Source organism: Pezoporus occidentalis, unplaced genomic scaffold (assembly GCF_034315485.1).
Source record: "Pezoporus occidentalis ecotype Australia unplaced genomic scaffold, CSIRO_AGI_Poc_V1 ctg95, whole genome shotgun sequence".
NCBI lineage: Eukaryota > Metazoa > Chordata > Aves > Psittaciformes > Psittacidae > Pezoporus > Pezoporus occidentalis.
In genome coordinates this window covers 2513490-2530209 of record NW_026916315.1, presented here as the reverse complement: position 1 = coordinate 2530209, position 16720 = coordinate 2513490, and the positions used below count along the sequence as shown (strand labels likewise).

General features: G+C 40.6%; 1 protein-coding gene across 2 annotated transcripts in view; it reads left to right on the top strand.

The window, feature by feature from the left end:
* CUNH1orf21 (chromosome unknown C1orf21 homolog) overlaps positions 1-16720 on the top strand; it is a 121653-nt gene that overhangs the window by 37352 nt on the left and 67581 nt on the right. For both annotated transcript variants that reach the window (XM_062606318.1, XM_062606317.1), the window contains one exon: positions 11896-12099. In XM_062606318.1, the coding sequence (XP_062462302.1) occupies positions 12006-12099 (94 nt within the window). In that variant the 5' untranslated portion in view covers positions 11896-12005. The remainder of the gene's footprint in view (positions 1-11895; positions 12100-16720) is intronic.

Below are 16720 nucleotides of genomic sequence, written 5' to 3'. Positions count from 1 at the left end.
GACATTCAAAGCCCGCCTGGACACATTCCTGTGTAACATTATCTAGGAGTTCCTGCAAGGGGGATTGGACTAGATGAAAATCTCCAGCATACTGTGATACTGTGATACTGTGTGAGTCAAGGTAGCTTGTGGAGGGCCAGCTCAGTTCATCTACATGAGAAAGGAGACCTACTTGGAGCATAGCAGAAAAAATTGGAAAAAACTTTTGAATCAGGGTTGTTCTTCTGGTTTCAAGATGATGAAAACAGTACAGTAGGTGAAATTTCCACATGTCTATGGATGTGTCTTCTGCCCTTGGATATGAATAAAAGATCCAATGTGGACCAGTAGAAAGCTGGCCTGGGTGATGCATTTGCATCCTTGGAGGAGGAGCTGAGCAGGTGATGGCTCTGAGGACGCAAATATATGCAGGATTGGAACAAAATAATATAGGTCTCCTGAAGAAGACAGAAATATGGATTACAAAAGGCTGAAAAGACTTTAAAAAAGCAACAGGGACATAAGTACGTATGCTGTTTGGCTGCAAATTGAGCAGTGTTGCATTAACTTTTCTTTCCATCAGTTTTCTGTCCCTGGGTGTGTATCTGCAGAGTTGTAGTGGTTTTAGATTTCTGTGCCGTTGTGGTTTGGTGTGGGTTATCCACAAGAGTTATGATCCTGTAACCAATTGTATTGTTCTGGCAGTTCAATTGTAAAAACAAACCCAAAACCCAAAAAGAACATGAAAAAAAACCACCAAAAGAACATAAAAAGAACCCCAAACAAAACCACCCAAACAAACAAATGAAACAAAAACCAAACAAAAACCAAAACAAAAAACCCAAACACAAAAAACCAACCCCAAACCCCCCAAAATAACACAACCCCCTCCCAAACAAGCAAACAAAAAAAAGCCAACCCACAAAATTCCTACCAATATCATTCAATGGTATTCTGAACCTTTTTCAATTATTTTTTACACGTTTCTTCCGTGCTCCTACATTTGAGCAGAATGTGTGTTATACTGGTCATGGGTTTCTCTCCTTGCTTTGCCTCCTGTAAGGCTGTAATATTTTCAGCTGTTTCCTCCCCTCTCCACCTCCTGTCCATCCCCTTCCCCCCTTGCTTCTATTCATGTAAGTTTGGCAGAAAAAACGGTGAGAGCTCTACTGTATGGCCAGGCAACTGTGAGGGGGCGTGGGAGAGCACTTCGTTTGCTGCTTCCTGTCAGGACTGTTTCCTCCAGCGTGTTTGTGCTCAGTTATACATCTTTCACAACCTCAGCAGCTCAAGCCAGCAATTCATCTCCCTGACTTTAGAAACTTTACAGTCCTGCAGCTAGACTGATGTATGACCCCCTGCTCCGCAGTACTCCAAATGTTTTTGGATGGTTCCCAGACCTTGAGTCAGTTCCACTTTCAGTTTTTGATGGTGAGCAGCACTCATTAGTCTGTAGTCTTCACTGTTCCCACAGAGATGCGAAGGCACATGCACACTTTGCAGAAACAACTTAAAATTATTTAATGCCTTCTGCAATCACGGAGTCCATGCTGTGCATGCAAATTGTCACTGGCGTGGTATTTTGCATGCATTGATGTTGCACTCCCTGCATTGGGGAGTTGCAACATTTGATCTGCAAAGCAAGTTCAAACCAGCTTTGGATGAACTGAGTGAATTCACATGTACCCATCCTGTGTGGGTGCATTTTGGGACAGCAGCTGGATCAGTCACTCTCAAGTCTTGATTATATCAACTGCAAACATTTTTTTATTCGGCAACTTGCAGGAGAAGTCAGGGCGCAGATGGACGTGACCTTGACATCTGGGGTAGAGTGACAGTAGTTCTGTTCACTCTACTGGGAGCAAGCAAGTTGAAGAGGGAACAACACAAGCAGGTGGGAGCAGTAACCTCTGCAGCCATGGACCATTGAGTTGGAGCTCTTGCTCAGCTGGCTGACCTTTGAGTTGAAGTAGATACCAAATACTCTGACGGTGGATTAGTGCAGGTCAGAGCTAGAGATGTTAATATCCAGCTGATGCTCAGCAGTGAGCAGCTGGTGGGTAACAGCACCCAAACTGTAACAGACCTTTCCAGAAGGATACTGTGCCCTTGATCTTAACTGTCCTTCACATCTGCAGGGGTTTTTCTGAGCTGGGATTTGTAGGAGAGTTCTATGTTCTATGAGTGTTCTTAAACCTCTTTCTGTACCCCAAATTACTTCATAATTATTATTCTGCATGGTGTTCTGTTTAAATAAATTCAGGTGGTATCCAGAAAAAGTTTACACAGTGAAATAGAAAGTTTGGCTTGACGTGTTGTCCCATAACATTTCTAATTTGAAAGATTTAACTTGTTTTATATGTAGTCGCCTTAAACACTGTTTTCTTGAGTATTAATAGATCCCTAAGCTGTGGGTCAAAGCACAAGAGCACTCTGTGGCATATGAGATACTGAATAAGAGCCAGTTGCCTGCACACAGAAAAATAACATGATCACTTTTTGGGGTATGCAACATTAGACCGAAGTAGAGGGGCAGGATGCTAACAGTCTGAATAATACTTAGCTCATTTAAAGAAGGTAGAAGATGATTTCTATGGTTTTAATGCTGATGAAGTCAATTGCTGCCCTGACTGTTCCTTCTTGTGACCCAGGGAGGTCGGGCACTCCATCAGCATCATCAGGGGGAGGAGAGATCTGCAGTATTCACTGCTGCTGTGCCACTGATCCAGCTCTGGGCTTGCTGGTTGTGTTTGGGTTATACTTGTGTTAATGTGAACTAAAAATATTTCACTTGGTTTTGGTTAGTTTATTGCTCATTTACTCATATCGTAGGCTGGAAGGTGGTTTAGATCTTATTTTTTGAGTATCCAGGCTTGGTTATGCACATATCCATTTACCAGGGAAAATACCCCTACCCAGGGCTGTGACTTGGGTAAGCTCCTAAATCTGTGTTGAGGGAGTGGAGTAAGGAAGTATTTTTTTGCAAGCACTGAAGGTCCAGCAGGGATGTCCTGCTCAGGAAGTGCTGAGCACTGGATGGGGACATGCAATCAAAGAAGGGAATGGATCACAGCAGGTGTCACAGGAGCAGCAACATGTTGCTTTTCCTCCACATAGCCCAGCTCCTCACTCGCCTATGCTTTTGCAGCTGCCTGGTCTCGGCCAGAGGTTTTTGAAACTCATGCTCCTAAGCACAGCCTGCCTTCTCAGCTGCCCACCCCCACCCAACTTGGATGTGTGATAGTGTGTGGTATCAGATGGGGTATTGCATGAGGCTCTCAGATCAAGCCAAATGCAAACATCTGGGGACTGTGGCCTTCAGCACCAAAAATCCTGTTTTCTTCTCTTTGATCCCGTGGAATAACCCTGCTAAGCAGGAAGGAGCAGTCAGTAGTATAATTTTGGGAATGCAGGTTGCAGTGTGCATTCCTTTTGTTCCTACTTGTGCCATTTACAATTGTGCAAAAAAGCTGAGTGACATGAGCCAGTTTTAGATTTTATCAGTAATTTTAACTGGTTATTTTAAGCTAGATTGTAGCTGTTGTTTACGCTATAGAGAAGGCAGCTGTGCATGGCAATGGGTGCCTGTGCTGGAATTATTCTTCACTGACCTGGACGAACCACCTTCCGTGATTTTGAGCAGTATCTCTGCACTTACTCTGTCATCTAAGTGTTACTGGGTTAGTGAAGAAAGATTTCTTTCTCTAGCTCATCTGCAAAAAAAAAAAAAAAAGGCCCCTTTAAATCGTTTCATGCTTTAATTGCACAGAAATAGCAGAGGTGCATATGGTAAATGTTTCCTTGCTGACACATTAGCAGGTCTCTGGCATCTCATCCCCTTGGCTTCTGTATAGCTGAGTTGTTTTAATTTCATTGTAAGTGGCACATGAGCTCCTGCCACAGCTCTTTAAATGCAAAATGCCTTGGAGGTGACACGGGGTGCAAATTGTGTACTCTGTATTGCTGCAGGGACATTCAGTAGTCCCCCTCCAGCTTGCAGCTGTTCCCCTGTTTCCTGCAGTGATGAATTTGGCGTAACTTGCTGCTTTGCCAGACTTACTGGGGATCAAGGAAGGGTCTCCAGGTAAAATCTGGAAGTGCACAGTTTAACTGGAGAGCATGTTTTCAGGGCAGGGTAGAGGGACTGAAAGTAGGTTCGCAAGGCAAGGTGGGATAATCCCATGCTGTATGTTTGGAGGGGATTGTTTGGGGAGATAGATTAATTGTTGCTGTATTTGTGGTCATCCTTCATTGATACAGCTGGAGATGGGGGAGAGATGATGGGGTCTGTGGCACTAGTGCTTTCGCTGCAGTTTCAGTCTTGGGTATGAAAGGGATTTGCTATAATAGCAGATGCTGTACCCTGGTGTTGGAGGTGAAGAATTAATCTTTTTCTTTCACCATCACTTTGGACTGTCACCATCACCTCAGGTGCATGGGATAGAGACTCCTGTATACACCCCACCTCTCAGGGAGTCTACAATTCCCTTTGCTGAGGAGCATAGCTCTGCTGGATTTTTGATATGATGATGCTAAAGGTGCTCTTACTGAGGTTTGAAAGATGCTAATTATCACCACATGAAGTGAAGAGGTTGCATCTCACATAGCTGGAGGCATCTACCAGATCCATGTTTGTATGTTATATCCAACATTAATGGTAGCACATGAGAAAAACTGAGAAGTAGTTTGGAAAGGAAATAAAAGTGAGAAAAAATAAAGAATAAAGATCAGACCTCCAAGTCTAAAAAGTCCAAGTCTAGTATCACCAATATGTCATATTAGATACTTGATGTTCTTACTGTTTGAAATAAGTATGTGATTCATATTTTTAGGAGACACGGTGCCACTGCTTTTCTGGGAGAGGGACAGTGTTAAAAAGAGTTCAGCTTCAGGCCAAAGTCAGTGTTTACATCTGCCTGTGTATCCCCCATCACTGGTGGGAAGAGGGCAGGAGGAATTTAGGTGGATGAATTTTCACAGTGTGGTAATTATCTCTCAAGGTTTTTCTCCAAAGCAAATGGTTTTGTTGACAGAGCAGCTACAACTAATACATCATTTAATTTTAATATAATTCTAAATGGTGGGGTTGATTGGCTAAGTGTAATGGTTGTGTATGTAAATTAATTTTAGTAAAGCGAAGCAAGAGGAGTGCGTTCTCAAAAGGGAGATGATACTCAGACCTGTACTTAGTCATGTACAGAACATTATATAAATCTCTGTTCCTTACCTCAGGCCTTTTACTGTATCTTGTTCAGTAAACCACATCTTGCTCTTAAACCATGAAGACAGAAATAAAATTAAATATGAGAGCTTATTGTTGTTTTTCTTTATAGGTACTTGGGCACTCTTCCTATTACCGTTAATGCTGGAGATTATGCTCAGATATATACGAAAGTTGTACTAGGGAGAATTGAACCTGGCTTTTCTGTAGTCCTGTCTAATATCTGCAGCACACCAGTGTGCCTGGCTGGGTTGTGATCACCAGCACTACATTTCCAAAATCCCTTTGGAAATGAATCACAAAACAGTCTTCCTTCCATGAAATGTGAGGTTTAGGAAGTAACCTCAAGCCACCTAAAGTCAGTGGAAAGGGTCTTATTGGGTCCCCTATGCTGGTTTCTGTTGAGTTTTCAATCATACAGCACTGATTGTAACCCAAAAGAGGAGCAATGGGCTGAGATGCTGTGTTGGCCCTCCATCTCTGAAACATCTTTGGTACCAAACACAGGTCTGAACATTTTGGGTGAGTGTTGTACAAATCTCTACTGTGACTCTCTAATTTCCTTGTAACAGCTATAGCAATGGCTCATATAAAAGCAGGAAATATTTAAGGTGTTCTCAGTTTACTGTTATGTTAGCACTTATTGAAAAGTGCTTATTTTTTCTGCAAAGTATGTAGGATAAATGTCCTGATTCCTTGGAAATTCTGGTTGAGTGCCACTGCCTACTGTGGTGAAGAGAAGCTGTGTCACCACTACTGGTTTAAAACAGGCTGTGCAGGTGAAATGCGTATGAAACTCTTGCTTTCTCATAAGAAACGTAGCATCTCTAGTGTGTTTTTTGGAAATTACTTGTTGCTTTAGTACATCAAAACCAATGTATTGGATCAGCAGAAATGCTGATTGTGAACAAAAATAAGACACTAACCTTTCTGATAAAAAAGGTAAGATAAGCCTCAGCAGGGCAAAGTCTGTCCTGTAATACAAAGAATAACCTGATTATATGAATCAGTAGGATTAATTCAAACCAGGCCCTCCCTGCTGGGAAAATCTATGTAGATGAGCTTTTATGTTCTTTCTGTCAGGTCTCTAGCTGTCAAATTGCAGTATTCGTTTGCTCTTTGAAAAGTGAATGCTTCAAATACGATTTCTGCTGAGTGTGGCTTCCCAAGAGAGGATACATGCAAATGGCAGTTCCACCATCTGACTAACTGGGCTGGTTTAGTTTGTCAATGATATTTGTAGTGCAGCTTGAGTAAAATGCTATAAAATTTTGGTGTGCATTCTCTGTTTCCTTGTGCACTACTGATTTTATAGCACAATGCTAATTTTTTCCCCTTTCAGTGAGATTACTGCTGCATTTGCCCAGCTGGCCGGAACAGCGTGTTTTCAATAGGATGCTGAAATGTGGTAATAAACACTGAAATTTTGCGTCACAGAGACAATTCATAAAAGGGGAGAAATTACTTTCATGGCTGTTGGTATCAACAGGCTGAAGGGAGTATGTTTTATGGGTTCGAAGGAACAGATCATCACCGCTCACTTTGATATTTTCTTTTTCCCCTTCTGCCACTGCAAGGTATACTCAGAGTGTGTGCAACTCTCATTCTGCCATAAACTTGGCCTGTTCATTTAGCAAGTCAGTGAGTTCATTTTCAATATAACTGTGCTATTCACCAGCAATGCAGGTTCAAATAATTTGAAGAAGAAAGAGAGCTTATATTAAAGGGTTTTTTTAATCTTTTTATTTTTATACCCTCCTTAGGCCATTGATGCACTGCAGAGGTACTGTCTTTTTGGCTGAAAAATGCCTTTTGGCAGTTGAAAAAAAAACCTCCCCAAACCCCATCTTTTCTGGCAGATGTGATGGAAGGTGGCTGAGGAAGAGGGATGTCACAGTGGAGGACTCCCAGGTGCTAACTTCCAGTGAAGTCATGGAGGACAAATTCAGAAGACATTGCTGCTTTCTTCTCTTTTTTTTTTTGGGGGGGGGGGGAGAATCAAATGGAAATAAAACTGGCCTATTTCTTGTAGGAAATAAGTGTGATTAATAGCAGCAAGTTAAATCCTTGGGATCTGCCAATTGCTGTGTTTTAGGAAAAATTGTTGTATTTTAGGAAAAGCCAGTGTGGTGTTTCTTTGTAGCTTAGGGTTTTTTTTGATGCCTGCACAAAGCTCACTGCTTTGATCTCTTGAGCTTTGTAAAATTTTAACCTCATTTCTGGTGTGGCCAACATGGAAGAAAACTTTTAGATATATCTGCAGCCTGAAAAAGATGACGATTGGTTATCTCGGTGCAATAAGGATGAAAACAAATACACCTGTGATAATAGAATCATTAACATACATTTCTTGTAAAACACTGGAGATCCTCCATTTACTAGCAAGTATGTGTTTTTCAGCTGTGGAAGCAAAATATGTTTTGTTGAGGATGCAGCATTGGATGTGACTGCCAGAAATAAGAGGTGAAGGGATGATGAGTTGATTAACGAAGTGTTAAAAGAGCTGGTAAAATAAAAAGCACAACATAGGCATGCCTAAAAAAAACCCACAACCAAACAAACCAATTAAAAAAAAAAAGGGAATTGCTTAAATTTCCAAAGGCAGTTTGTATTCTAAGAATTGAGCTCCCCATTTTTTTTTTTGGCTCAGAAGAAACTTGAGGTACAAGGTACAGCATCTGAAAGTGTCTGTAGTCTTCTCTCGACCTGCACATAAGATGTTAATCTTAAACATGTCGCATTTAATTTGGGGGTGGTGTAGACACTTTTGATCTGCCTAAGAGGTTTTTCTCACTAGCTTTTTGCAGATTGGAGCTTGTAAATTGTCTCTCAAATCTTGATAATTAATGATGGTGGGTGGCGAACATGAACTGCAAATGGTTTGAGGTTTTCTTACTCCTTTTATTTTTGGCTTCTTAAAAATCTGTATACCCCCCAAATGCTCAGGAAAACAAAAGGGAAAATTGTATTTGTGCAAAAGTGGGGGAGGAGGCAGAATGGCTATGTTACTCTGCTGCCACTTGAAGTACTGTGTTTTACCTCCTCAAAACCCTCTGCAGTCATCCTACTGAATGAGGACCAGCACTCATTTCTGAGCGATACCCAAACCTCAGCACTGAGGGCTTCAGTACTTGGGCAAGAGTTGTTTCCCTGAGGCTGGGGGCAGTGTAAGGCTGCAGATCATCACAGTATCATGTATCTCAGGTTTCGTCTCGTAAAATTAATGCTGCTTTTCTCTTGCTCTCTTTGTATTAAATCCTCTTCTAATTCTGGATTGTTAGGTATCCATGTCACAGTCTTGTCTGTTGCTCTGCACTATGTTAACAGTAGTCCACGAATTTTGCCTAGAAATGTGTGTTAGACTTATCTTGGAGGTCATTTTGGAGTAGCTTTCTCAGCCCAATTAATTGGCTCCAGAAGAAATTGCCTCCGTAATCAAGTATTAGTAGTGTAGTTTTTTCAGACACTGCTGTGATTACTGTTCTTAAATGTAAAAGATGAAACTTCCAGTTCTTGTATTCCTATTTGTTTCCTTTAATCACAGCATGCCTTTGAATGTGACCGTATTTTTAGTTAGGTTGTTGTGTGCTACCAGGATGCTGCAAAAGAGATTTGACTGTGTATTTTACCTTCCCTCCCCTAAAGAGCTTTATTTTTCTGCATTGATGTTTTGCATCTCTTTGTTTCCGATTGCTTCTACCGCTCACTGGTCCTGTGAGATGGGACCATCCCGCTCCTGGGTACTCATCAACAATTAAGTATCTTGTGATCTGTATTGCTGCATATTGGCTTTGTATAAGGCTTCACAAAAAATCCCCTTCTAAAAATCAAGCCACTGCTATGTAATGAAGTAAATTTTTTTATTACTAAGCAGCTCTTTCCCTTTTCTAAAGGGTCCCTGCTGAAAGACAGAAAAAGAAAGAGGAAAAATAGTTGAACAAGGCAAGAGGATAATTCATTCAACAGGTACTTCTGTGAGAGCAGCTCAGCTGTTCTGTGAGATGCCAGTTTTACAGTGTGCAGTGATTTTCCCCATGTACAGCCTGTTAGCAGTCCCAGCTACACATCTTGTCTTTTCTGGGGTTACATTTGGTTTCCCCTTGCTCTTTGCCACATAGCTGGATATATCCTTTTCCGTGGGATAATATAACTGGTTATATTTTAAACTGGCAATCAAAGTTACTCTTTTTAGATTCTGCTTACCTTGGGGCTCTTGCTTTCATCTGAAATCTGAAACAGACTCTGAGGTAAAAACTTGATCATTTTACTCCCTCATTTGTTTCAGCTGGTGCATTAAAAGGTATTGCCTTTAAGCAGATTTGCATCCTCTAAGAAAATCAGTCCATGTTTAATTTCCAGGCCACTTAGAAATTACCCTTCCCAGTCTGCTATTTCTCCTCCATCTCCCATACCATCCTCCAGGTGTAGCTGATTCTTGAAATGCTTAAAGATCTTGATTTCCGACTCCAGTAGTGAGACAAAACATATTACTTTAATGCAAGCTGCTCTGTTATTTGGACACGTCAAGAATTGTCTGCTGCAACCTTCACTGTGCTGCAAAATCGTAAGAATAACCAATATAGTTTGCATAAAATGAGTGTATTGGTATTCACAATGCATGGCAGTGTAATTAGGATGGCCTAATCCGGATTATTGACTGCTCGGATGTGCGTAGAGGAATTCTGAGAACAGTTAGTGGTTTAGGAGTGCTATAGCTTTGTCTGTACAAGTGACAAGTAGATGCATTACAACAATTTGAAAAATATCCTTGGCAATTGCTTGAGGAAGCAGGAAGCTTCCATAGTTCAATACTGACTTGTGCTACAACAAGGTTTTCTTTTCTGTTGTTGTTGTTGTTTTTATTTTTGTTTTGTTTTGGGGGTTTGGGGTGTTGGGTTTTTTTGTTTGGTTTGGGTTTGTTTTGTTGTTTTGTTTTTTTTTGTTTTGGGGGGGTTACTTGTATTTTTTGTGGGTTTTTTTGTGGTTATTTTGTATTTTTGTGTTGGTGGTTGTGGTTGTTGTTGTTTTTTTTAAAAAAGTAACCATGTAAGGTTAAAATGTAGCTCAGGGGTATCTGTCAGGGACAGCATGAATGCCTGTTTTAAAATCCTGCACTTTCAAGTAAGTAGCTAGCTCTCGCTGAGAGAGAAGGATGTGATAATTAGAAATTTGTGCTCAAGTGTGCATATATAGGAGAAAGCATGGTGGAGAATATACTGAACCCAAAGGAAAATGCAGGTATAAGGGGTGCCTGGGAGGGTTAGCTGCTTAGAACGGGGATTGAGCATATATGTGTTGTACACTTTGAGTGGAATACCCTACTTAAATAGAGAAAGATGTGCAGAGCAAGATGGAAGGTAGAAGCTGGTCTGTGAATAGACATGAGGGGTGGATCTATCCAGAGTCCTTCCTCTTGCATAGTAAAAGCTGCTTGTCAGGGAACCTGCGGCTGCAATAGCAAAAGCAGAATTGCTCTCAACCTGGTGGCCACATCCTTGTTTCTGTGGCTTTGGGAATGGGCGAGGAAATCACTTTGAGGGCAGCTGTGGAGCCCTCCTAGACCATGTCCTGATGTGTCCCAATGCTGCCTTGGCACAAGCAGGTGTGCTGTTCGTGCTGAGCGCACAGGGAAATAAATCTCAGACTATTTTCTTTGGAGTTATACATTTCTGGTGGGATGGATACTGATATATCCTTGGTAAGAGGGCCCATCTGCTGTTATAGATAAAATTATTGTTGTTGGCATGGAGTAAAATGAGCCACATCTTTTTAAAGTAAATGCCCGGAAGTAATGAGTCAAGAAATTGCATGTATAATCTTATGCTATAGCTGAACTAAACAACTCAGCAGAGAGGGTTGGTTCTCATTTTTCTCTAGCTTTTCTCTTGTTCCAAAAGGTTTGGCTGGTGCAAAAGAGAGCCGGGTCATCTCACCAAACTTTTAAGTTGTTTTTATTCAAGTGCAGAACCATTTAGCAATAAAAGAGTTGTTTTGGTTTTGTTTTCACATATAATATTGCAGCTATGAATTAGCTTTTTCTTCCTCCTTTTGTTTTATGTGACATCTGGATTGTTCAGAGAGTGTTATTCCATCTTATAACGGGGATAGTTGCCTTTTTGAGCAGTGGAGGTTTTATGAATTAAGTAGAGTAATGAATACGTAGAAAAAATGTAGTACAGCTGGCTATCGCCTTTCACATCTATTAACATAAGATCTTTAATTGATTTAGGGGGGTTATTTTGTCTGAACAGTTGCAATTAGCAGCTCTTAATCACTAAAACACTTTGTAAGAAATCTGGCTTGATGGGTAGATTGAAATGAACAGGAGGAGCGGATATTGGTGGTTTCTTATCTTTCAAAAAATATCCCCTGTTCTGTGAGAATAGCTGGGTTTGTGGGAAACATATTTGTATGAAGTGCCTTTCGTCAAGCTACAGATTAAACGCATGGGGCTGGAAGAGACTTCTGGTTTCACTCCTGCACTCCTGTCCCAAGGCAGGATTGATATACCTGTATCATGACCTACCCGTGTCAGACATTTATTAAATACGGTTTTAGCAACCTGAGATGATGGAGAGAGCCTGTGGTATTCTGTTCCTCTTCAGAAACCTCATTATTTGTCTTCTTGGAGATCCACATTTAGAAGCCACCTTTTGTCAACATTTTTCTCTTTTATTTTTTTTGGCCTTCTTTAGGTAAAAGTGACTTGACAACCAAGTAGGAAGGTGGATTATTTTTAAAACAATGAGCATGCGTCTCTAGACATGATCTGTTTCGGTCCAGCTGGAGCTGTCTGAATGAAGCGATGGGCTGTGCCTCTGCCAAGCATGTTTCTACTGTTCAAAACGAAGAGGAAACTCAGAAGGGGAAAAATTATCAGAACGGAGATGTGTTTGGTGGTAAGTGTTGCAGGATTTCATCTTCCTCCCAATATCAGGAATGTTCTGGAAGGTATATTTGGGAGTCTTAAACTTTCACAAAATATAATGAAAAATTATGTTAAAATAAATCTCAGTTGTAGTACAGTTGGACTTTCCAGGGGACAGTACCATGACACCTGAAACAGAGGTCTGGGTGAAATCCTTTGTAGAAAATTAACATTCTAAGTGATGTACAGTACTGCACAGTCTTTAACTCCATGAATCCTGGAATAGTTCAAAGACAACAAGTTGCACAACCCCTCATATTTTTATGTGCCTATTTATATTTTTTAATTAGATGCCAAATTAGTTAACTCATTTCTTAAAAATAAATACTATTGTTCTTTAAAGCAATAAAACATTAGATCTGAAATCCTATAGCAAACAGGGTTTGAAGGTACAATGAAACTAAAAGTAACCTGTGAGGGATTGATTGGTCTTGGGAAGCTCTAAATGTGGGAGGAAAACATCTGTTCACTGTGTGGGAAGACTGGTCTGTGATCCAGGTCTTGTCACAGTGCATCGGGAAAGATAAAGTGTTATGAGATAAAATGCATAGTCAGCTTCAATTCCCACCCACCCCTGTTAATACATGCTAAATGGTTTCTAGATGACGATATAAATCGTAATTCAGTTTTTAAAATATTCGGAATTTTCTGGAAGATTGTTCTGAAGTGGAATTTCTAGATCTGCCCAGATATTTATCTGAAAGTTAAGTCAGCTGTGAATAAACTAACTTGGTACTGTTATTCTTAAAATAGGTGCATTGCTACTGAGTATGCCAAACTTCTCTGCAGTTTTTTTATAGCAATTGTTTCTGTAGTAGTGGGAATGACACATCGAGCAGCAAAAAAAAAAAAAAAAAAAAAAAAAAAAAAAAAAAAAAAAAAAAAAAAACCCCACCTCCTTTTAATTTCTCTTTTTTGGCCTGTTTGAGGGCTAGTTTGCTCTCGCATTAGTTCCCAAAGCAAGGATACCTACAAGTGTAATCTGAAGAGAAAGTAGTTGTTCAGCAAACTTCAGGACAAAGTGATGGGTTCTTTTGTGTTCTTCTACGCTAACCTGAGAGATGCTGGTTTTGGAATTGTGAGTTCAGTATGTTACTTCTGTTAAAACCGGTTTTAAGTGCTGTCATGAACAAAAGGCTCTGTTAGTTTCTCAGAGGAATCTGAGTTTATATTTTAGCTGATATTTAGTTAAGGAGCAAATTCTGGCAATGTGTCTCTCAGGGCTTTTTTGGTTGGTTGGTTTTTGTTTTGTTGAACTGCATTCTGCAGGCCAAAGATCGTAACTTTAGTGACAAGAAACTTAAAGTAACTTCTGGTGGCAGAGAATCAAGAAGGCTGAAGGGATTTTAAAAGGCTCCCATGTTATAGGGCTGGACTGGTGTCATTTAGCCATTCTGGGGTCCATCTGAGGGCTGTTATTCATTCTCTATTTTAGAGAAGCCTATCAATACCAGGAATACTCCCTGCTGTTAACCATTTTCTGGCATAAATTTAGTTATGCAGTTTGTCATTACTAAAGGTTCAGTTCCATGACTGATCCTTTTTTTAGCAAAGAGTTGGAGTCTGACTTAAAGAACTTATTGAGTGGTAACCATAATGAGCACAGAAGCCACGTTTTCTCCCTTGCTGCTGAGCGATAGCCTGTAGATTAGGAATTGGGTTATAAGAAAGGTGAGCTGAAGTGTACCTGGCTTTACTGCTGTCCTTTTGGGACCTAGAAATAATCAACAGGATGCTTACACGCCCAGAAGCAGGAAGCTGCGTGCTTTGTGTGTGCAGTGCCTTGCATAGTTCCTGAAACAACTTTTTAATAATAAATATTTAAAAAACCAACCAAAACTGAACAAACAAAACCAGTAGAAAAAAAATGACACATTAATGTCATATTTATCATCCTTCTTAACAATCTTCTGGACTTGACAAATGCCTAGAGCTCTTTCATAGGAGACTGAATATTATTCCTGCTCCCTCTTCTTCCTTGTTTGAGATGAGTTAGGTCTGAAAGCTTAATATATTCTGCCCATTTAATTTCCTTTTAAACTTTCATGTTGTTAGTGCCAAATTAGTTCAATCTAACACATTCTGCAGTTTTTGCTTAAGTCATCAAGGAGGAAGTCAGTGGCAATATTGGAGGGCTGTTACCATCAACTTCCTGCAAGGAGAGAGCGTTGTTGTGCTGGGTTTGAACAGATGATCTCAACTAGGATGACAGATTGTAGCAGAATTAGTTCCCAGAGATGCATGAGGATCCACAGAGTCAACAAAATGAAAAGCACTGCACCACTTCCATCATTTGTTTGCCTGTCCAGTTCCAGGTGCCAAGAACTGCCGAATGTTTCCTTCTTTATTTCTGGGAAGGGACAAAAGTGTCTCATCCAGCCAGTAGCCAAGAGCAGAGTATCTCTGTAGCCTATAGAGATTGAAAATTAACTGCAGAATGACTAGGCAGAGCAAGGCTAAGGTGAATAGCAGGAAAACTGGAGGGTTCATGAGGAGCAAGAAGGTAATGGAAAGACAATTAGAGGTAGTTAGTAAGATAAATAGTTTTGGGGAAGGAGGCAGGAAAGTAAAAGAAACAGATACAACAAGTGAGGTTGGATGGTGGCTGATGTAGTGATAACATCAATAACATCCTGAGAATATTGGTATGTGTATATCATGATGTTCATAGATGGTGGCGACTTGGAGCGTTTTTATCTGAGGACTTACCTGATGTAAGGTGCCTGTTCAGAAGTAGCAAGTATGAGCTAAGTGGAGAAAATCCTGAAGGACCTGGAACAGCAATGACAGAATTAAAGGAAAATACTTCAGTGCTGGTTCTGCCTTCCCTGGGCAGCAGGTGTGATATGAAAGATGTGGCTTACAATATCTTCTCCATTGCTGTTTGCCTAAAATCTGAGATGAAAACAGTGTTCATTTTTCTTCCTTGTACATCATCCCCAGCCAAGTTGCAGGCAAAAAGAGTTAACAGTAAGGACTGTACTTTCCATCTTGCTTCTGTATTAGATGTGTAATTTTAAGTGAGGAGAGGTATGAAAATACTTTCCTTTGGTTCTAGCCAGATTTGCTCTTACCTATGCCTTAGGCTGCTGGGTTTTTTTTTTAGCCACCTAGGGATTTTTTTTTTTGTACTGAGTAATTGTAAGCATTAGCCACACAGCTGAGAAACTTTCACTTTCCCACATACCACTCTTTTTCCACAAATAAGTGCACTGGCAGCAAGAGAGTCATTCACATGATTTTTCTGTAAGCTCTGTCTTCGGTGCTCAAGAGCTTTCCCACTTTGCTCTACTGCTCTAATGCAGCTCTACAAGTAGCAAGTGGAGCCACTGAAGAATGAACTACTGAGGAATGGTCATTGATACTGTTGCACTTGTTTCCGTCTTGACATTAACAACTGCCACTGCCAGCCCACGGTGATAGAGACCCTACAGTCACAGGGGTCACTCTGCCACCTCTGCCATCAAGATTGAGTAATGGTGGAAGTTTCAGAGGCAGAGAAGGGGGTTAGTTATAGCCTAGGGTTATAAATTTCTGTCTTGTAACAGATGGAAAAGAGTTGTAACTATAATGAGAGTGCTGGGGGAAGAGAGATGTGTCTGGTTGTAGTTAAACATGGTTTCTTCCTGTGAAAGAGGTCTGCTATACATATACAACAATCATTAGTTGACTGAACTGAAGAAGACATGAAGGTGGCCTCAGAATTGAGTAAATACAGTTGTATCTCTAAGCTTGGGGTAAGCTTATGGTACTGGAATTCATGAGCAAAGGAAGAGTGGAAAGCACCTAAGTAATTCCTGTGCAGGTCATTGCTCTCTGTGCCTTGGACAGCAATTTTGTGTTCATGTTGCAGAAGTTGCCAGAACTGTGTCATTATTGAATTGCCAACTTTGACTTCCTTTAATGTGAACATAGTCCTTCAGCACTTTTTCCTGTTCCTTTCAGGGGAAAAGCGGGCAAAGAAGCCATGCAGGAATTATAAGCACCAACAGGGCTGCAGCTTTGCCCTCTGCCTTTTTGTTGTCATTCAGCTTGCATGCCACAAGCTTTAAACATGTTTTGCAGTCCTCCCTCCAAGCCGTCAGAAGGTAGCCTGTCTAGAAGACCGCTTAACATTTCCAAAGCTTTCCTCACTGATCATGGTGTTTGTCTTAGGGTTTATCCACCCCGCTTTAGAAGAAAAAGAAACAATTTCCAAGTATGCAGTGTTTGGATATTTTTTCTGATCAATAGATTTGGCTTGACTATAGATACCAATTTGAATCCAGAGGTTCTGTATTCTAAACTGCTCGGAGTGGTGCAGTTCTGCTTCTGCTCTTCCTCAAAGCCTCTAGATGCCTTTTGCTTCTCTCCTTGGTGGGGTTGGTTGAAGCAGAGTCTGTTGACTATTTGGGAGATTATTGCTTGTGTTAGGACTTTTTTTACTTTTAAAAGTCACTGCACTTTGGTTTATTTTTTTTGGTTTGGGTTTCTTGTTTGTTTTTTTTTCCAGATGTAGATGTATTGACCCAGGGTTCACTGTAAATTTTAGACTGGTGTTTAAAACCAAGAAACCCGCCATGAAACTCATGAATTCTGTAAGAACAAATTCT